The sequence below is a fragment of the Sardina pilchardus genome, chromosome 14 (genome assembly GCF_963854185.1).
Source record: "Sardina pilchardus chromosome 14, fSarPil1.1, whole genome shotgun sequence".
Classification (NCBI taxonomy): Eukaryota; Metazoa; Chordata; class Actinopteri; order Clupeiformes; family Clupeidae; genus Sardina; species Sardina pilchardus.
In genome coordinates, this window is record NC_085007.1 from 31278734 (window position 1) to 31294019 (window position 15286).

At 44.9% G+C, this 15286-nt stretch overlaps 1 protein-coding gene across 4 annotated transcripts in view; it reads left to right on the forward strand.

Moving 5' to 3' along the window:
• sema4d (sema domain, immunoglobulin domain (Ig), transmembrane domain (TM) and short cytoplasmic domain, (semaphorin) 4D) overlaps positions 1 to 15286 on the forward strand; it is a 31572-nt gene that overhangs the window by 12730 nt on the left and 3556 nt on the right. For 3 of the 4 annotated variants that reach the window (XM_062553785.1, XM_062553786.1, XM_062553787.1), the window contains 12 exons: positions 428 to 498; positions 10251 to 10384; positions 10993 to 11138; positions 11249 to 11311; positions 11435 to 11533; positions 11626 to 11719; positions 11864 to 11980; positions 12127 to 12278; positions 12672 to 12847; positions 12989 to 13145; positions 14541 to 14763; positions 14884 to 14999. In XM_062553785.1, coding sequence (XP_062409769.1) covers positions 10288 to 10384; positions 10993 to 11138; positions 11249 to 11311; positions 11435 to 11533; positions 11626 to 11719; positions 11864 to 11980; positions 12127 to 12278; positions 12672 to 12847; positions 12989 to 13145; positions 14541 to 14763; positions 14884 to 14999 — 1440 coding nt within the window. In that variant the 5' untranslated portion in view covers positions 428 to 498; positions 10251 to 10287. The remainder of the gene's footprint in view (positions 1 to 427; positions 499 to 10250; positions 10385 to 10992; positions 11139 to 11248; positions 11312 to 11434; positions 11534 to 11625; positions 11720 to 11863; positions 11981 to 12126; positions 12279 to 12671; positions 12848 to 12988; positions 13146 to 14540; positions 14764 to 14883; positions 15000 to 15286) is intronic. The other variant, XM_062553784.1, reaches the window with a different exon arrangement.

Genomic DNA, 15286 nt, shown 5'->3' on the forward strand with positions numbered 1-15286 from the left:
ATAGTCTATTCATGACTATGTCCTATGTCCCATGGACTATGACCATGCCTATGTATATGTTCACCATTTTGGCTTGTTTTCTGTCAGTTGTGGAAATGCCAGTTAAGCTATTAGGCACTGAGTGATGTGATGGAGGAATATTCTCTGTTGTGGTTGGATTTGGCTTAACTGTATTACTTGAAGCAACGGGTCTTTCATAGCTGTGCCAGAGAGATGTTGTTTCATGGTGTGTGGTTTTTGTTGATTTATTACTCTAAATGTGGCTGTTTTTTTAAAATGTGGAACTTTGTAGCTCAAGCTCTGTACTCTTGATATTTAGAAATGGCTGTTTTATTCACACACATGCTCATGTAAAGATGCATTGATACAGACTCCCATGAACTAGAGATGTCATTTGTCATTTCATATTTTTCTCTCCCTCCCATAGCTTGAGGATTTTGTAATTCAGCGGGAAGAAAGAGACTTCTCAACTAGTCCAACGTCATTGAGGAGCCACAGGTCAGAAACAAACTCCCACCCCCTTTGGAGTGCTTGCAGGCCTGCATGCTACAACACGAATGCTGCATGCTTGTGTTTGGCTAACACCCCCCTCACCCGCACCCCCCAATGTCACCCCACCAATACCCCTCCCCCAAACCACCTCTGCATGAAAAAAGCCTTGATGGTGGTGGTTGTGAGACACAATTACTCATAGCCTGGGAATTGATTTGGGATTTTAAAATGCAAACTCCTCTTTGTAAATACCCTTTCACTCCGCTGTTAATTGTCTTCCTGTGACCTGATGTTCCCTGAGTTGATTAAGATGCAGTTTTGGGCTGCATGTGCTCTTGCTATTTGTGTTGCTGAGGGGCCACTCCCCCATCCCCCCCTTTGCACCCTTGCTTCTTTCAGACACATAAGGGGCTTCCTTTTTTCTTTTCAGCAATGCTCCCGCTTCTGCCTGATTGGGGCTCCTTTCCTATGTGTTCCCTTTACACCTTCCTTCTTACTTGAGCTATATCCTGACTTGATGAAATCAGTCTTTCCTTTCATTTATTTATCTATCAGAGAAGTATTTGCCAGCGTGTTGCCTTGCCTTGCTTTGCCTTTGTTGCCTGTGTTATTTGAAACCATTCATATGATATTCATATATTTCACAGGGTAATGCAGCCTTTGTTTTAGCATTTTACATAGACATTTTTACTAATGCTGATCACATATTTAGAGGTCATAAATCTGTTGCTAAAAGCAAAACTACAGAGTGTTCCAAGAACCCATCTTACTACCTTGCTACTTGTTTTGTGTTCAGTAGAGCATACCTTTTTACTTGGCTTATGCAAACAACAAACTGAAATCTGATAAGGTGATGTATATATTGCAGATCACGAACCTGTTCTACCTGCTCTGTTTGTTTGAATGGTTAGTATTGGGAATGTGGGAATGGGAATGGCCTTATTGGATGCAACTCAGTTGGGATGGGTTATCAGATCAGTTGGGTTAGTTGGGCTGACCCGGTGAGACTAAAATAGTGTGGGAACTGTTGAGTGCTTTAGTTACCACACTGGCGTACAGAAACCCCAATGGCACGGGAAGGCAGTCACACAAGGGCAGTCATTGTTTGAGTGGAACAGTCTTAAAAGGCACCTTTCGTGAGATGTGCAAGACGCAGTGATGGAGAACAGTGTGTAGCATCAGTGCTGGTCTTTGACGGGGTTCCATCCCTGATAGGCAGGGAGAATTGATGGAATGTTTTGGCTCGATCGCATCCCGCTCTGTTTCTCACTGCAGTTTCTGGTCTCTCCTGTGTGAGTGCCAAGTTCAGGGGGCCAGGCTGGAAGTGTCTGGAGTGGCCATAAACTCTCCGAAGGAACCCCAAAAGGGACCTTTGTTTCCTCCAATCTAAATCAGACCATGAAATCAGTGCCATGCTGAAAATAGTCCGCGGCAACAGTGGGGAACGCTCTTAAGTGCCCATTTCCATAGTTCTGGAAAGTGGGTGTTTGCCATGGACTTTAGGAGTTGTATTAAAGGCTGGTGAGCACAGGGTGGGGGGTGCAGTGTGCAGGGCACCTGGGTGTTGGAGCACTGTAGACCACAGCTCTTAACTGCTGTGGTTTTGTGAGGCCTCCAGGGGGTTGGGCTTTCACAGTAAACACATCACCAGGTTCTTCTCCTCGCTTTACCAGCAGGCAGCGTACAGTACCAGTGAGGCCTGACGGCCAAGGGCCTCTCAGTGGATTGTTTGGCACTGGTGTTTCTGTCCAAATGGCATAAAATAACTTGGGCATATCAATTGAGTAATGTGTGGCTGACTGTGCTTATGGCATCTCAATACCAACTCCCTGAAGAGAATTAGGGGGGATTTTAAATGGCCATTAACTAGACAGCCCATTAAACCGGATCTCTCCCTGGGTGTAACTTTTAACTTGTATTTATACACCACATGAGTCAGGGGAGGGAGGGGGAGAGACCGTTGTATTGGAGGCAGACCGGGTACACTCCCAGAGTCAAAGTGCTGGCGCAAGGCAGATATGGTGGAGCGCGCGGAAGTGGGACGGTGAGTGGTGAGCGCTCGGTAAGCGATCCCACCCCGCCAGGGTTAAACCGGATCCCCCTCCCGAGAGTGTGTCTGCGCCCACCGCGGTCACCCTGGCACCTGCGCCAGCCCATCAGCAGGAAGGGCACTGCAGCAGCCTCGAGAGGGCCACCGGGCTGTCGTGGCACCCAAAATAGCTGGGCAAGTAGTATTCACCAGAGCTTAATGCCCAGGATCATATTTACCTCAAGAAATAAGACTCTGGTTAACGGGAAGGGCCCTGGCTCTGTTGGACTCTGCACTGTTCAGGCCTGTGACGAGGCCCGGTTGCACAACAACTCTGCTAATATGCATCACCTCTCCTGTATTTACACTGTTTCTACACTATTGGTTAATGGTTAATTTTTCGGCCCTTACTGGATCGTTTTGAGCAGCAGTGGGTCTCTGAAGTGTGGCTGTTCCTACCACCTCTGGCCAGTAATTTGCCTGTGCATGTGTTGTGTTGTGTTGTGTGTGGGGACGTCCCTCTGTGGTGTAATGTGATTGGATAAAGTGCAGGTGCACTGGAGCACACAGTCAGTCATCTTAGAGTGGGGGCATTAGGGGGGAAAATCCAGCTTTGGTGCAACTTGGGCATGTCTCTGCTCCCCGCAATCCCTCAGACTCAAGATCCCTAAAGTCCTCATTTCACTTGGCCTGCAGATGCAGAGAGGGATTATTATTTTTTTGACTTAAGTTGCTTTGACGGTGTCCTGGTGAGATGAGAGGCAGGCACAACTGTTATGACTTGTAAACCGATCCCTCGTGTCTATTGTTTTTACCAGCGGCTCAGCTGCTTTCCTGCCCTGCCGGGTTCGTCCCCTTTGGGAATAGACAGTGTCTTTCTCAATGTGCAATGGAACGGGGTCTTGACCCCCTCCTGCACAAATGAGGCTGGAAGAATGTCAAGGCTAGGAGCTGAGAGATGAGGTCTGGTCAGAGTGAGAAGGTTTCTGAATGTCGCTTGGTGGCATGTCACGGTCACGTGTGTGTGTGTGTGTGTGTGTGTGTGTGTACACTTCTATTAGTGAACAACATTGGCTGATGCCATGGTGGGGATGGCCTCACCATAAATAAGAGAGGCTAAATGAAGGCCCCTCCTTGTGTGCTGTGTGTTTGTTTCCGATGACCTCTGACTAAGAGTAGCCGCTATGCTCTCTGCACTCCACGAGCAGATGGTCATGCATCGGCGCTCCAAACCTCATCCTTACATTTTAGGCTTCAGCAAGGCACACATGGTCATTACATTTTACTGTGCTGCTGCAGAAGGCAGCCTCACCAGAAGGAGTCCTGCTTGGAGCTGCACCTCTCCACAACTCTGTTTGTTTATGGTCTTTTTTTAAACCGTGCTCTCCTCATGTGATCCGCGAAGGGTGTGTTTTGAAAGGCTCTCAATCACGGGCTAAATATACATTTTAACAAGAGCTGACCTCTCATTTCCCTTTAGTGTGGTCACTTTATGGCGAGCTGCTAGCTCAGCAGTCATCCGGAGGGTAGCAATTAGACGTGAGGGCATACATTTTGTGTTGCTTGTATGGTGATGACCCTGCCCAGTTCTCTCCACCTCCCTTGGGCTTTATTACTCCCCGAATTCTGCCCGCCAGGTCAAGACTCTTGGAGTGTTCTGCAATTTGACAATATGTATTTTGTGCTTTGGCGGAATATGAAAGCATTGAACTACAAATTATGACCCCCAATCATTTCCTTTTTTCGTCAACCTCAGGGATTTTATTTGCAAATGGAAAGATACTGAGCAGATGTTCTGGGATTAATTTCTTTGTCTGATGTATTGGTTCATTTTCATTTATTTATTTATTTCTGTTCATATACGTATTATGTCAGAGGATTTTTCTAAATAGCTCACATGGACTTACCATGCTATTCTCAGAACAGGAACCCTCTGTCTAGCATTCAGCTATGTTCTTTAATCGGGTTGGTGAATCTCTGGCAGGAGGACTCTATGTGTATGTATGGCCAATAATTGATTATTGATTATTCTGATCTCTTTTTTTTTAATGAAAGGAATTCCTTTGTTTTGTGACTTAAGATTATGATGTCATGTGGAGAACTTCAATTCTGCTGCCAAAACCAAAAGCCCAGTATACACCCATTATTTATAGTGCATCTGACATCTGTCATCAAGGCCAAACGCTGTGGTCGTAGTATTGTGTTTCAGAGTGCCTTGACATGGCCTGACAGATCCCACATGTCAGAGTGCTACTCCTCTTGAGCCTGCATTAAGATGCAGGGCTGGGAGGAGAAACAAAGCCACTCTTTTTGGGGCCGTTTCAGAATGGGGAGGATACTGGTCGCAATGGTCATAGATTCAGCCTGAGGCATCTGCTACTGGGTAAGCAAGAGGGTCGATTGCAATCAAGTTTATGGATTACAGAGCAGTGTGCAAACACACAATGAAAGATTCTTTATCTTCTGATATCTAAGAAATGCTCTTTTTTGAGCAAATGTCTGTCAATACGCCCTGGATCTGCTGACTTGTACATGGATGGGCCCCCACGGATGGGCCCACTCAGGCCTTTCAGTGATGAGACACTGCTCACATTGACAGCTCTGGAGGGGGTGGGCTGGGAGACGGGGCACTGGAGGAGCTGCCAGAGCCCAGCAGCACAAGCCAAGCCTGACAGGATGGCACTGAAGGAGGGGGAAGAGATCCCCCATACTGCTGCCTCACCACAGAGCTAGAGCATTGTCTTGCCAAGCATTTAGCTCTCTTCAGTTGGTTTGTTTGTTTGTTTGATTTGATCTGTTTGTGTTTTTGTTTTTGTTTGGTGAGCAGGTGTTGAGTTGGATGTGTCTTTAAAGGAGGCCAGGGCACAGATGCTCATAGAGATTAACAGGCAGTTGTGGTTGGTTGGTTGATTTGTACGTGGTTTTTTTGCATGGATTTTTATATTTACTTTTGAGGTTTCTGTTCACATTAGTCAACAAACATCACCATGTGTCTACAACCTGTTTGGTTTACTTTTCTGGAATATGTGGTCCCGTGGGTTGAGTGTTTATGCTTTATGGATCAGTCCACTGAGGCCTGGGATCACTGGAGATTTTTTGGCTTGGCGTTTGACTAATCTAGCCTGGCATGTGAATTGGCAGCTTGGTGAGTGGAGGAAATGGATGGCCCTCTGTGCTCTTTCTCAGCTCTATTGTTTATTTACTGTAGAAAGTGCACAGAGAGAATAGAGATTACTCTTGTCCCTATGGAAACAAAAAGCCCTTTGTATTTTTGACCTCCTTTTGCGAGTCTTGTTATAAATACGTTATTTCGCCAGTGTTACTTTTGGGCTTTGGAGCTGCGGTCTAGCCGCCTGGTGTGTGCAAATTGTGGTAGGGGACCCGATTGTGTGACTCACACCAAGGCTTCCAAGGTCCTATTCCTGCATTGGCAAAATAGCGACCCTTTTGTCTGAGGAATTCTGTAGCAGAATTTAGCTGGGTCAACTCTGAAAAGAAATAGCTTCTGTGGAAGGACTCACGCACCACTCTGGCATGAGTGAGTCAGGCAGAGCAGGAAGTGTCTGACAAAGCCTATGTGTGAGGTGGCACTGGCCTTCCCCTAGGCCACACTTTATTTGTCACAGCCAATCAATATCTTATTTGGTCAAAGCCACCGCTGGCTACCGATTGTCTATAATTGTTCAGTAATCATGTAGAGCAACACAGACGTCGGTAGATTATCTTTTTTTCTGTGTTTTTCTATATTATTCCAAATGCATTTCATTTATTTTAAAGAGACCCTATGCAACTTTTTCATAGTCATAAAATCGCTCAGAAATCGTTGTTTTGCTTGACTGACCAGTTTCATCGAAAACTGGTCAGTCAAGCTATCCGCTATTGCAACCTTGCAGTGTCTGCAGGAGACGATCGCTCCTTGTTTACATCTGGAAGTCTGAGACGCGTAAGGAACAAGAAGAACCACGCTTGCAATTTATATATTTATATATATAGCCTATATATGTATAAATATATACGCTAAAGCTGTCGGGGAAGCTCTGCAGATAAATATGCAAGCATAAAACGAGCAAAACCGAAACCAGAGATGAAATCGCCAATCCTGCATAGTTCCTCTTTAAATCAACTCAGAATATCTCCATATTTTAAGTTGCAACTTTTCTGTTACCATGGTGACTGTGGGTGACAAGGAGATGTATGGCATCAATCTGATTTCTATCTAATCACATTAACAGACTGCACTATAAACTAAAGTGCTACTTGATTTCAGCAGAATACTGAAACCACAGCTTTAGTTACTGCTATGTGAGGTTCTATGTTACTGAACTGAAGTGGAAAAACATACAAAGTTATGGAAATAACTGCTAAGAAAATATCCCACCAGTTGTAGCCATCCAAGTAAAGACTTGTGGTTCTTGCAATCAAACTGTCAGAGATAACGGATAACAAACTGAATTATAGCAGTGTACTGCTATGGATGAGCTGTTCCTGGATAATATGGAACTATAATGCCGTTGCTTCTTGCCAAGTGTTGAGATTGTGCCGCCTCTTGTGCAGTAGCTGCTCTGCCTGTTGGTCAGCAATAGAGCTCAGCTCTGAGTGCAGCTGGGCCTCTCTTCCCCTCCAGGTGATTTTTCTTTTCTAAAGCGGATGTACAAACTCATTCATGCTTAATATTGACCGTTTGATGTTCCTCTGCTTCAGGGCATCCAGTTGAATAGTCAATAAAAGAGCAATATCCATGATGCCAACATGCTGCCTCAATGTCCTCATAAAATCAATGTTACTTCTTGCGCCTGTAACTTTGAACTATCCTTTTATATTTCTTTGCAGACCTAACTGCAATTTCCCAGTACAGCCAGCTCTCCCACTGCCCCCCTTTCCCCTTTTCCTCTAGACTAGATATCCTGAAGAAGTTCTACAGTGTTGTAAAGCCATAGTTTGATACAAGGTCTTTCAACAGCTTTACCAAATACTACTAGCCTGGTCTGTCATTGAAGCGTGACTTCTTCAGCGGAGTTAAAAGCACCAGCTATTCACCCTCTGGCTGACGGATACCAGGACGGTAGTTTTGCAATTTTCACTGAAGTTTAATAAGGGCAAACTTCAGTTTCTTTTTTTGCAGAATTTCCATGCCGTGATGGTCAGCAGCATCATGGCAATCATGTCTGTGCAGGACCAGTGCAAATGAAGCCACCAGCTATCAGAATGCAGTTATAGAACACCTGTTATCAGATGGCAGCGTGAGGGGAATCTGATTGCAGACCTTTATGTAACCTTTCCTGACCCTCCTCCATCTTTCATGGAGTCAAACAGACGCCCTCTCTGCTGCAGCAGGACTCCAAAGAACCAGTTTTACCCGTTCTCACAAAGGTTCACTCTCCCTTCAACTTTCAACGAGGAAAAAGAAAACAGGCAAACATAGAGCAGTGGCCATCTGGCTGTGGCGGCTTACCTACTGTAACTCCAGCTATATGCATGGCCTCTGGCCAAAAGCACATTACCTCCAGGCCCAGACTCGCTGGACTATACAGAGGCACTAGGCCAAGCTGACGCCGAGCTGCCTGTCAATGAGAAGGTCAGGCAATCGTCTGTGATCTCAGGTTAACCTCTGGACAACAAGAGACGAAACTAAAGAGGGCTAAAAGAAGACTTGGGTCATTGTTCTAAATGAGCACCTCCCTTTAAGTTAGCTCTCCACGTGATTTGATGCGAAACGAAAAATGACCAGTAATCAAATTACTTTGGTTCATTTAGGCTTAGTATTTCCTGGTTTCAGTGAGAAGTACGATCCTTTTTGTTCAACGGAAGTGTACAATTACAGGGAAATAAGGCCATAGTTGATGTTGATTTCCACAGTATCTTAAAGTTGCTGACAAAAAGGTTAAAACATAATCAGCTTATACTGTGAATTAAAAAAGGGGAAAAAACTTTTCATTTTTCTGTGTGCCAAGAGACTGGCTATTCCCCTGAGCTTTCTGCTTTTTGACCCAGTTTGGTCGGGGTTAGGGGCAGATTAAATCCAATGGGACATTTGGACAGGCTTTGGGAGAGGTTTGCGTGTTGATTTTGAAGATTATATGTGCAACATGTGCCATGTCTGGCTGTGCCAACCATCAATGCTTCTTTTTTCTGGCTTCTTTTCAAGCACCTGTATCAGAACTGTCATGCACATTGCAGCTATGTATGGCACACTGTGACAAGTGTGAATGCTCCACTTGTGTGACTTATGTCTGTGTTGTATCTTGCAATGTTCCACGGATTAGTGGATTAGTTGTCACATTGGCTGCAGTCATACTTTGCTGGATAACTAGTGAAGACAAACCAAACCTTGAGAATCAGTGTGCAGTGAAGACTGTCAAGAGGCATGCTATCTTGGGTGTCCTCTTTCTCTTGCAGGGATCTGTTTTACACTAGCTAGCTTTGTCATGTGGGCTGTTAACCTCACTTCTCAACACTGTCAGGAGGTCAGGGATGGTTGGAACAAATGAATAGCTAGGGAGGACCAAAAGGGGAACTCTAAATTAGACAAGCAAGAGGTAGGAACAGGGCTTCTTTTAAGCTGTACGTGTGTTTAGACGGAGCCCTTCACCCTGATGCTTTTGTCAGAGAGAAGAGCGTGTGTGTGAAACCACACATTCAGCCGCAGCTGCACGTTCAGCTCCATGCAGCTAATTTAGGTGCTCTCTTGTCACGATATATATATAGATATTTTTTTCTATATTAAGTTTTCTCTGAACTGTCCTCCCCTTTCTTTCCCCCCTTATGCTTTGTGTGCACATTGCTCTAATGCTGCAGGTTGCTCTAATAAGGATGGTTATAAGAGAAATACTATGTGTGAAATATCTCTGTTTTGTCACACATAGAGTGTGCAAAGGGAAGTTTTGTCTTCAGAATAGATATACGTGGTCATGACTATGTTTAGCCTTGAATAGTCATATCCTGCAGGGTTTGTTATTGTGGCTAAAATTGATTGGGTATGGTACAGGAGTTCTGATGGATTGTGGTTAGAGTTGATTTAGTTTTGATTTAGCATCTCATCTTGTAGCACTACTTACAACTAGTCTTGCTGATCCTAGACTTACCACCTGACTGGAACTGGCACTTGACTGTTTAAAAACAGCACTCACTTTAATATCATGTAATGTAAAGTGATAAGATACTGTAAGTGATAAAATTGCAACCCTTGATTTTGCATACATTTTTAAAAATGCTAGATCACAAAATGGGAAGGATTCCAGAGTTTATTTAGTCAGTCAGGTATGGTGTCAGTCTGGTGCAGGGAAGTGGGTGTGTGTTTACATAGCGTGACAATGTAGTCACGCAAACTTCTGATTTTCATCAGCAGTAGGTCAGTGACACAATTTCAAAAACTATTTCTCATTTTGCGGAATTTTCCCAAAGTTTGGTTGAGATGATGTGTTTCATAAAAAGGATCTGTTCAAATCCAGGATGGAAACAAGTAATGACGAGTCTTGAACCACCTCATTCAAATTCTGTACATTTGAGTTCTTGAGTTGAGTGGCATTTCTCTGTGCCAGATTCAGAGACACGCACTGCTAACCAACAGAAGGGGGGAAGTGGAGTCTGTGGTTGCCATTTGCACGCTTCATCAGTTGCACTGTCTCTTATTTAGAGATCGAGCATTAGTTCTCTTTCCTGTCTTCACCTTGCTGCCAGCATAGCTTGAATCTCCTCACTGACTAGACACCACTTTATTCTCTCCTAACAGAGGTAACCTCACTCTGCCAAAGATCCCGGAAAATAATATGGCCTTCAGTGTGCTGGGAGTGTTCCTTGGACTGCTCCTCGAGGTCTCCTCACATGGACCATCCAGTGGCCCCAGGACATCATGGAAGCATGAAGGTAAAAATGACTCCCATCAAGGCCTGTTCTGTTGCCCATCCACTGTGTAAAACGAGCTTTATCTCAAGGCTCATTCTGCGTCATTAGCGAACTATCTGCAGTATGGCGTATGTAAATATGCTATCAAAGTCAGTGCCACCTCAGAGAGACTTGCAAAATAGAAGGCAGTCATCGAGACGGAGTGTTTGCTTTCATCGTGTGCACATGGCAGAGGGTGGGGGTTTCCAAGCATGTGTGGGCGCGTCGGTGTTGTGGCCCGAGCGGCGGGCACACGCAACCTGAGCCGTCTCTGCAGAGTGACACGGATGCTGCCAGACATAGCTGAGCGCACGGTGTTGCCAACTTGATCATAAATCTCTCACTTGTGGCCGCTTGCTCTCTCTGTCTCCTCTTCCTTTCTAACCAGGAAGTCCACTGTTAGACAACAAAGAAACAAAGAAAGTTATATATTTTTCTCTTATAGAAAAGACTGAACAATTCAAACTTAAGGCAAAATACCCTAACTGTTATGGCAAATGAAATTCACTTTGGATATAAAAATGGTTACGTACCCTTTCTGAATTGGTTCATTTGTCTTCTGTTTGATTAATGTGTGCTTTTATGTCCAGATGTAAATTTGGTGGAGTTCTCTGAGTCAGGAGTCTTTAACTACTCAACACTGCTACTGAGTGAAGAGAGACATGTGCTGTATGTGGGTGCGAGGGAGGCCATCTTCGAGCTCAGCATGAAAGATGTGTCTGTCAGGAAGAACAAGGTAAAACACACACACAGTATGTCAGACAAACATGTACTGTGATCACTCAGGGAATTTACTTGAGTTACCCTAAATCAAATGATACTTAAACAGTCCTTCATTCTACACAGGTCATCTGGAAAGTTCCAGAAACACACATGGAAAAATGTATTGCAAAAGGAAAGTCAAAAGAGGTATGTTTGGAATGTCTGTTAAAATCACTATCAGTATTTTTCTATCTACGAAGTCTTCCATGGGCATTTGAGCATGTCAGACATGTTTCCATGCTCACTGTGACTTGTGTGTCTCCCCCACAGACAGAGTGTCTGAACTACATTCGGGTTTTGCAAGTCCTCAACAAAGACAGCCTGTATGTGTGTGGGACGCATGCTTTCCAGCCTCAATGTGACCACCTGGTATGTCTACCATGACACTGTGCAGATTTCCCCCTCTTTTGCTGTTTTCATACTATGGGACCACAGTTGATATTTTTCGCCTTTTTTTCCAGTCCCTTAAAGATTTCAAGCTTCAGGAGAAGCTGGAGGACGGGAGGGGGAAGTGCTCCTTCGATCCGGCTCAAAGTTTTACCACCGTCATGGTCGGTGAGTTGACCCCATGTCCTGATGGCCTCAGGGCCCATGGAGAAAAGACATTGTTGTTTTTCTGGACGCTGGAGTGGAAACTCCTGTCTTGGCTGTACAGGTCCATTGAGTGGGTGTCTAAAGCTCTGATTTGTGATCTTCCAGATGGAGAACTGTACTCAGGAACGGCTTATAACTTTCTGGGGAGCGAGCCCATAATCTCCAGATACTCCTTGGCCCAGAGTCTGCTGCGCACAGAGTACTCCACATCATGGCTCAATGGTAATGTTGAGCTTCTATAGTATTTCAAATTCAGTTCTCATTGTTGCCATTTTGTGGGACAGCGTTATTTGCATTTCAAATCCAAGCTGGGACTGGCAGCGTATAGTGGATTCCTCAGACACTAATCCTCGTGCTGCATTTTTCAGAGCCCAGCTTTGTGTTTGCTGATGTCATCCGCGAGAGTAAGAACAGCGCTGACGGTGATGACGATAAGATCTACTACTTCTTCACCGAGGTGTCCGTGGAATACGAGTTCTACGGCAAACTGCTGATCCCCAGGATTGCACGTGTCTGCAAGGTGAGTGTGCAATCTGGCACCAGAGTGCCCTCGTTGATGCTGGTCTCTGAAGGTGGAGGTGGAGCACTTCACACAGAGGAGGGTGAAACCGGTTTCACCCTCATATCGTTCCAGGAGGTGCAAATCTCACCCCAGTCTGTAATTTGAGCGATGCTTGAAGGTTCCCTTTAAATATGTAAAGGTTTAAGTAACTTTATCGGTGTAGATGTTCGTTTAGTAATCATAATTATCCCCTCTACCTTCAATGTGTGACCTTCATTTAGTGATCATAATGATCCCCTCTACGCTCACTACACATTAGGGACTGGTAGCTAGGAGAAGGCATAGCTATCCTGTGACACTGACACTTTCAAAGGGCCAAATGCCTCACATCTCCTCTGTTCCTCTCTCTAGGGTGACCTGGGTGGCCAGAGGACACTGCAGAAGAAGTGGACCTCCTTCCTGAAGGCCAAGCTGGTATGCTCCATGCCGGAGCTCAACTTTGTCTTCAACGTGGTTCACGATGTGTTCATCCTGAGGACCCCAGACTGGAGAGAGACGGTCATCTATGGGGTTTTCACCTCTCAGTGGTGGGTGTGCTGTATTTCATGCTGGTGTGGTTTGGCTTGTGATTTTCACTTCTAACCTCCATCAATTATCTTTCATATATTTTTTTTTATTCTTTTACATTTGTGTTAAATGTGTTTTTCCCTCTGGTTTACTTCTTTCAGGGCAAATGTTGGCCTTTCAGCAGTGTGTGCCTACAACATGTCCTCCGTGGAGGAAGTGTTCTCAAAGGGGAAATATATGCAGAAAGCCACTGTGGAACAGTCTCACACAAAGTGGGTTCGATACAATGGCATCACGCCCAGTCCTCGGCCCGGAGCGGTGAGTCCGTGTTCACTCATGACTGCCTCTTTAGACTAGATTAGTGGAGGGTCTGAGCCATCTGATCACAAGCACAGCCACCCAAAGGCTTTGTCTGGATGACTTCTTGAATAGACATTTACATCTCCTAATCTTTTGAACAAAAGCATTTCATAACGCAAAGCATTAATAATACCACGTTGTTGGGTGTCATGCACACAATAGATCTCATTCTTGTATTCAGTTTCAGCTGTATTCAGATGATTTTATTTTGCATATCCTCAAGCCTCTAGCACACTCAAACATATCGGATATGAACTCATTCATTAACACCTCGCAAGTACACAGTGCATAATATATCATGGCGAGCAAGTATGTATGCTTTTAGATAGCTTAAAGAGGAACTATGCAGGATTGGCGATTTCATCTCTGGTTTCGTTTTTCGTTTTCGCTCGTTTTATGCTTGCATATTTCTCTGCAGAGCTTCCCCGACAGCTTTAGCGTGTATATTTATACATATATAGGCTATATATAAATATGTAAATTGCAAGCGTGGTTCTTCTTGTTCCTTGCGCGTCTCAGACTTTGAGATGTAAACAAGGAACGATCGTCTCCTGCAGAAACTGCAAGGTTGCTATAGCGGATAGGGACACTGGGGGCGGGAGGAAATATTACTGTTTTTGATGAAACTGGTCAGTCAAGCAAAACAATGATTTCTGAGCAATTTTATGACTATGAAAAAGTTGCATAGGGTCTCTTTAAATTTAGCCTGATGACGAGCTAGTATGAAAAGGTGACACAAGAATGAGCCTAACCATAAAAAAGTTATGAGTGTTGATAGTCAATTAAATAGTTAACAATAGCACCTTAAAAAGTTACCTTGTTTGTCCAGACAGCATGGTTATGTTCCTGTTTTCTAGTAAGCAAGTGCTGACAGGCTGATGTGCATACCAACATGACATCAAAGAAGATTCCATATCACTCATGTTTTTCTCCTTTGAAGCACTGCCTTGCCCCCTTCTAGGAATCTCGTAACCCCCTTCCCCTACCTATATATTTCAGAGGTAGACACAGGACTGATTGAACTCAGATAAACTCAGACAAAACATTTGGGCCCCTCACTAACCCTGTGGTGGTGATGGTCAGTGCAAGTGTTGGTTAGGTCAGTCAGTCAGTCAAGGTATTTTGATGTTTAAGTAGCAGGCATGTTCTTGCCATTTTCACAGCCAAGGACTCCCACAATGTTACTGCTACAATCAGCTCTATGTCTGCTCAGTTCTCCACAAGAGCTCTTGGAGGAAGCGAGGGTGAACTCTGTGCACCTGTTGCGCTCACCTGAGTTGGTTCAGTGCTCGGGCTGGCGAGCACGAGACGTGTGAATGTTGTTGATCAAAGGAACCTGCTCTCTTCCTGCAGTGCATCAACAACCACAACCGTCTGCAAAACATCAGCAACTCGCTGCATCTCCCCGACAAAACCCTCCAGTTTGTGAAGGACCACCCGCTGCTGGAGGACCCAGTGCTGCCCATTGGGAACGGCCCCCGGCTCATCACCAAAGACGTCAACTACACGCAGATCGCCGTGGAAAGGGTCCGTGGCCTTGACAACAACATGTATGACGTCCTCTTCACAGGGACAGGTGAGAGCTGCTGTCTGGCTGCGCATGTTGGGGAGGTTTGTCTGAGGAGGCATTGCCTCAGCGTTCTAGTTGCATTTCTCATGACTGCTGTGGTTGCCTCTTTTTTTTTTTTTTTACCAGATAAAGGAGTCTTGCACAAATCCGTGGTTTATGAGGGAGAAGTCCACACAGTGGAGGAAATTCAACTCCTCAAAAATGCTGAGGCCATTAAGACGTTGCTGCTGTCTACACAAGGGGTAAGACACATGCGTCTGAGCCAGAGGAAAGAGGGAAATAATAGATGCCTAGATCAGCAACAGCTGGTCAGTTTGGTCTGCGTATGCATGCCACTTCTCCAGCACCCCAAGAGACCGTCCAATTCCTGCTATTGCATTCGCTCCCCTGATTTATTTTTCATCTAGTTATTCATTTAGCCACGCTTCCCATATCCCCCCAGATCCTCATATTGCGTTTTGCTTACACCACTGGTTTAGGATAACCGTCGCTTGTAATATCAGCTGCATTTCTACTTAGCTTGGAAGGA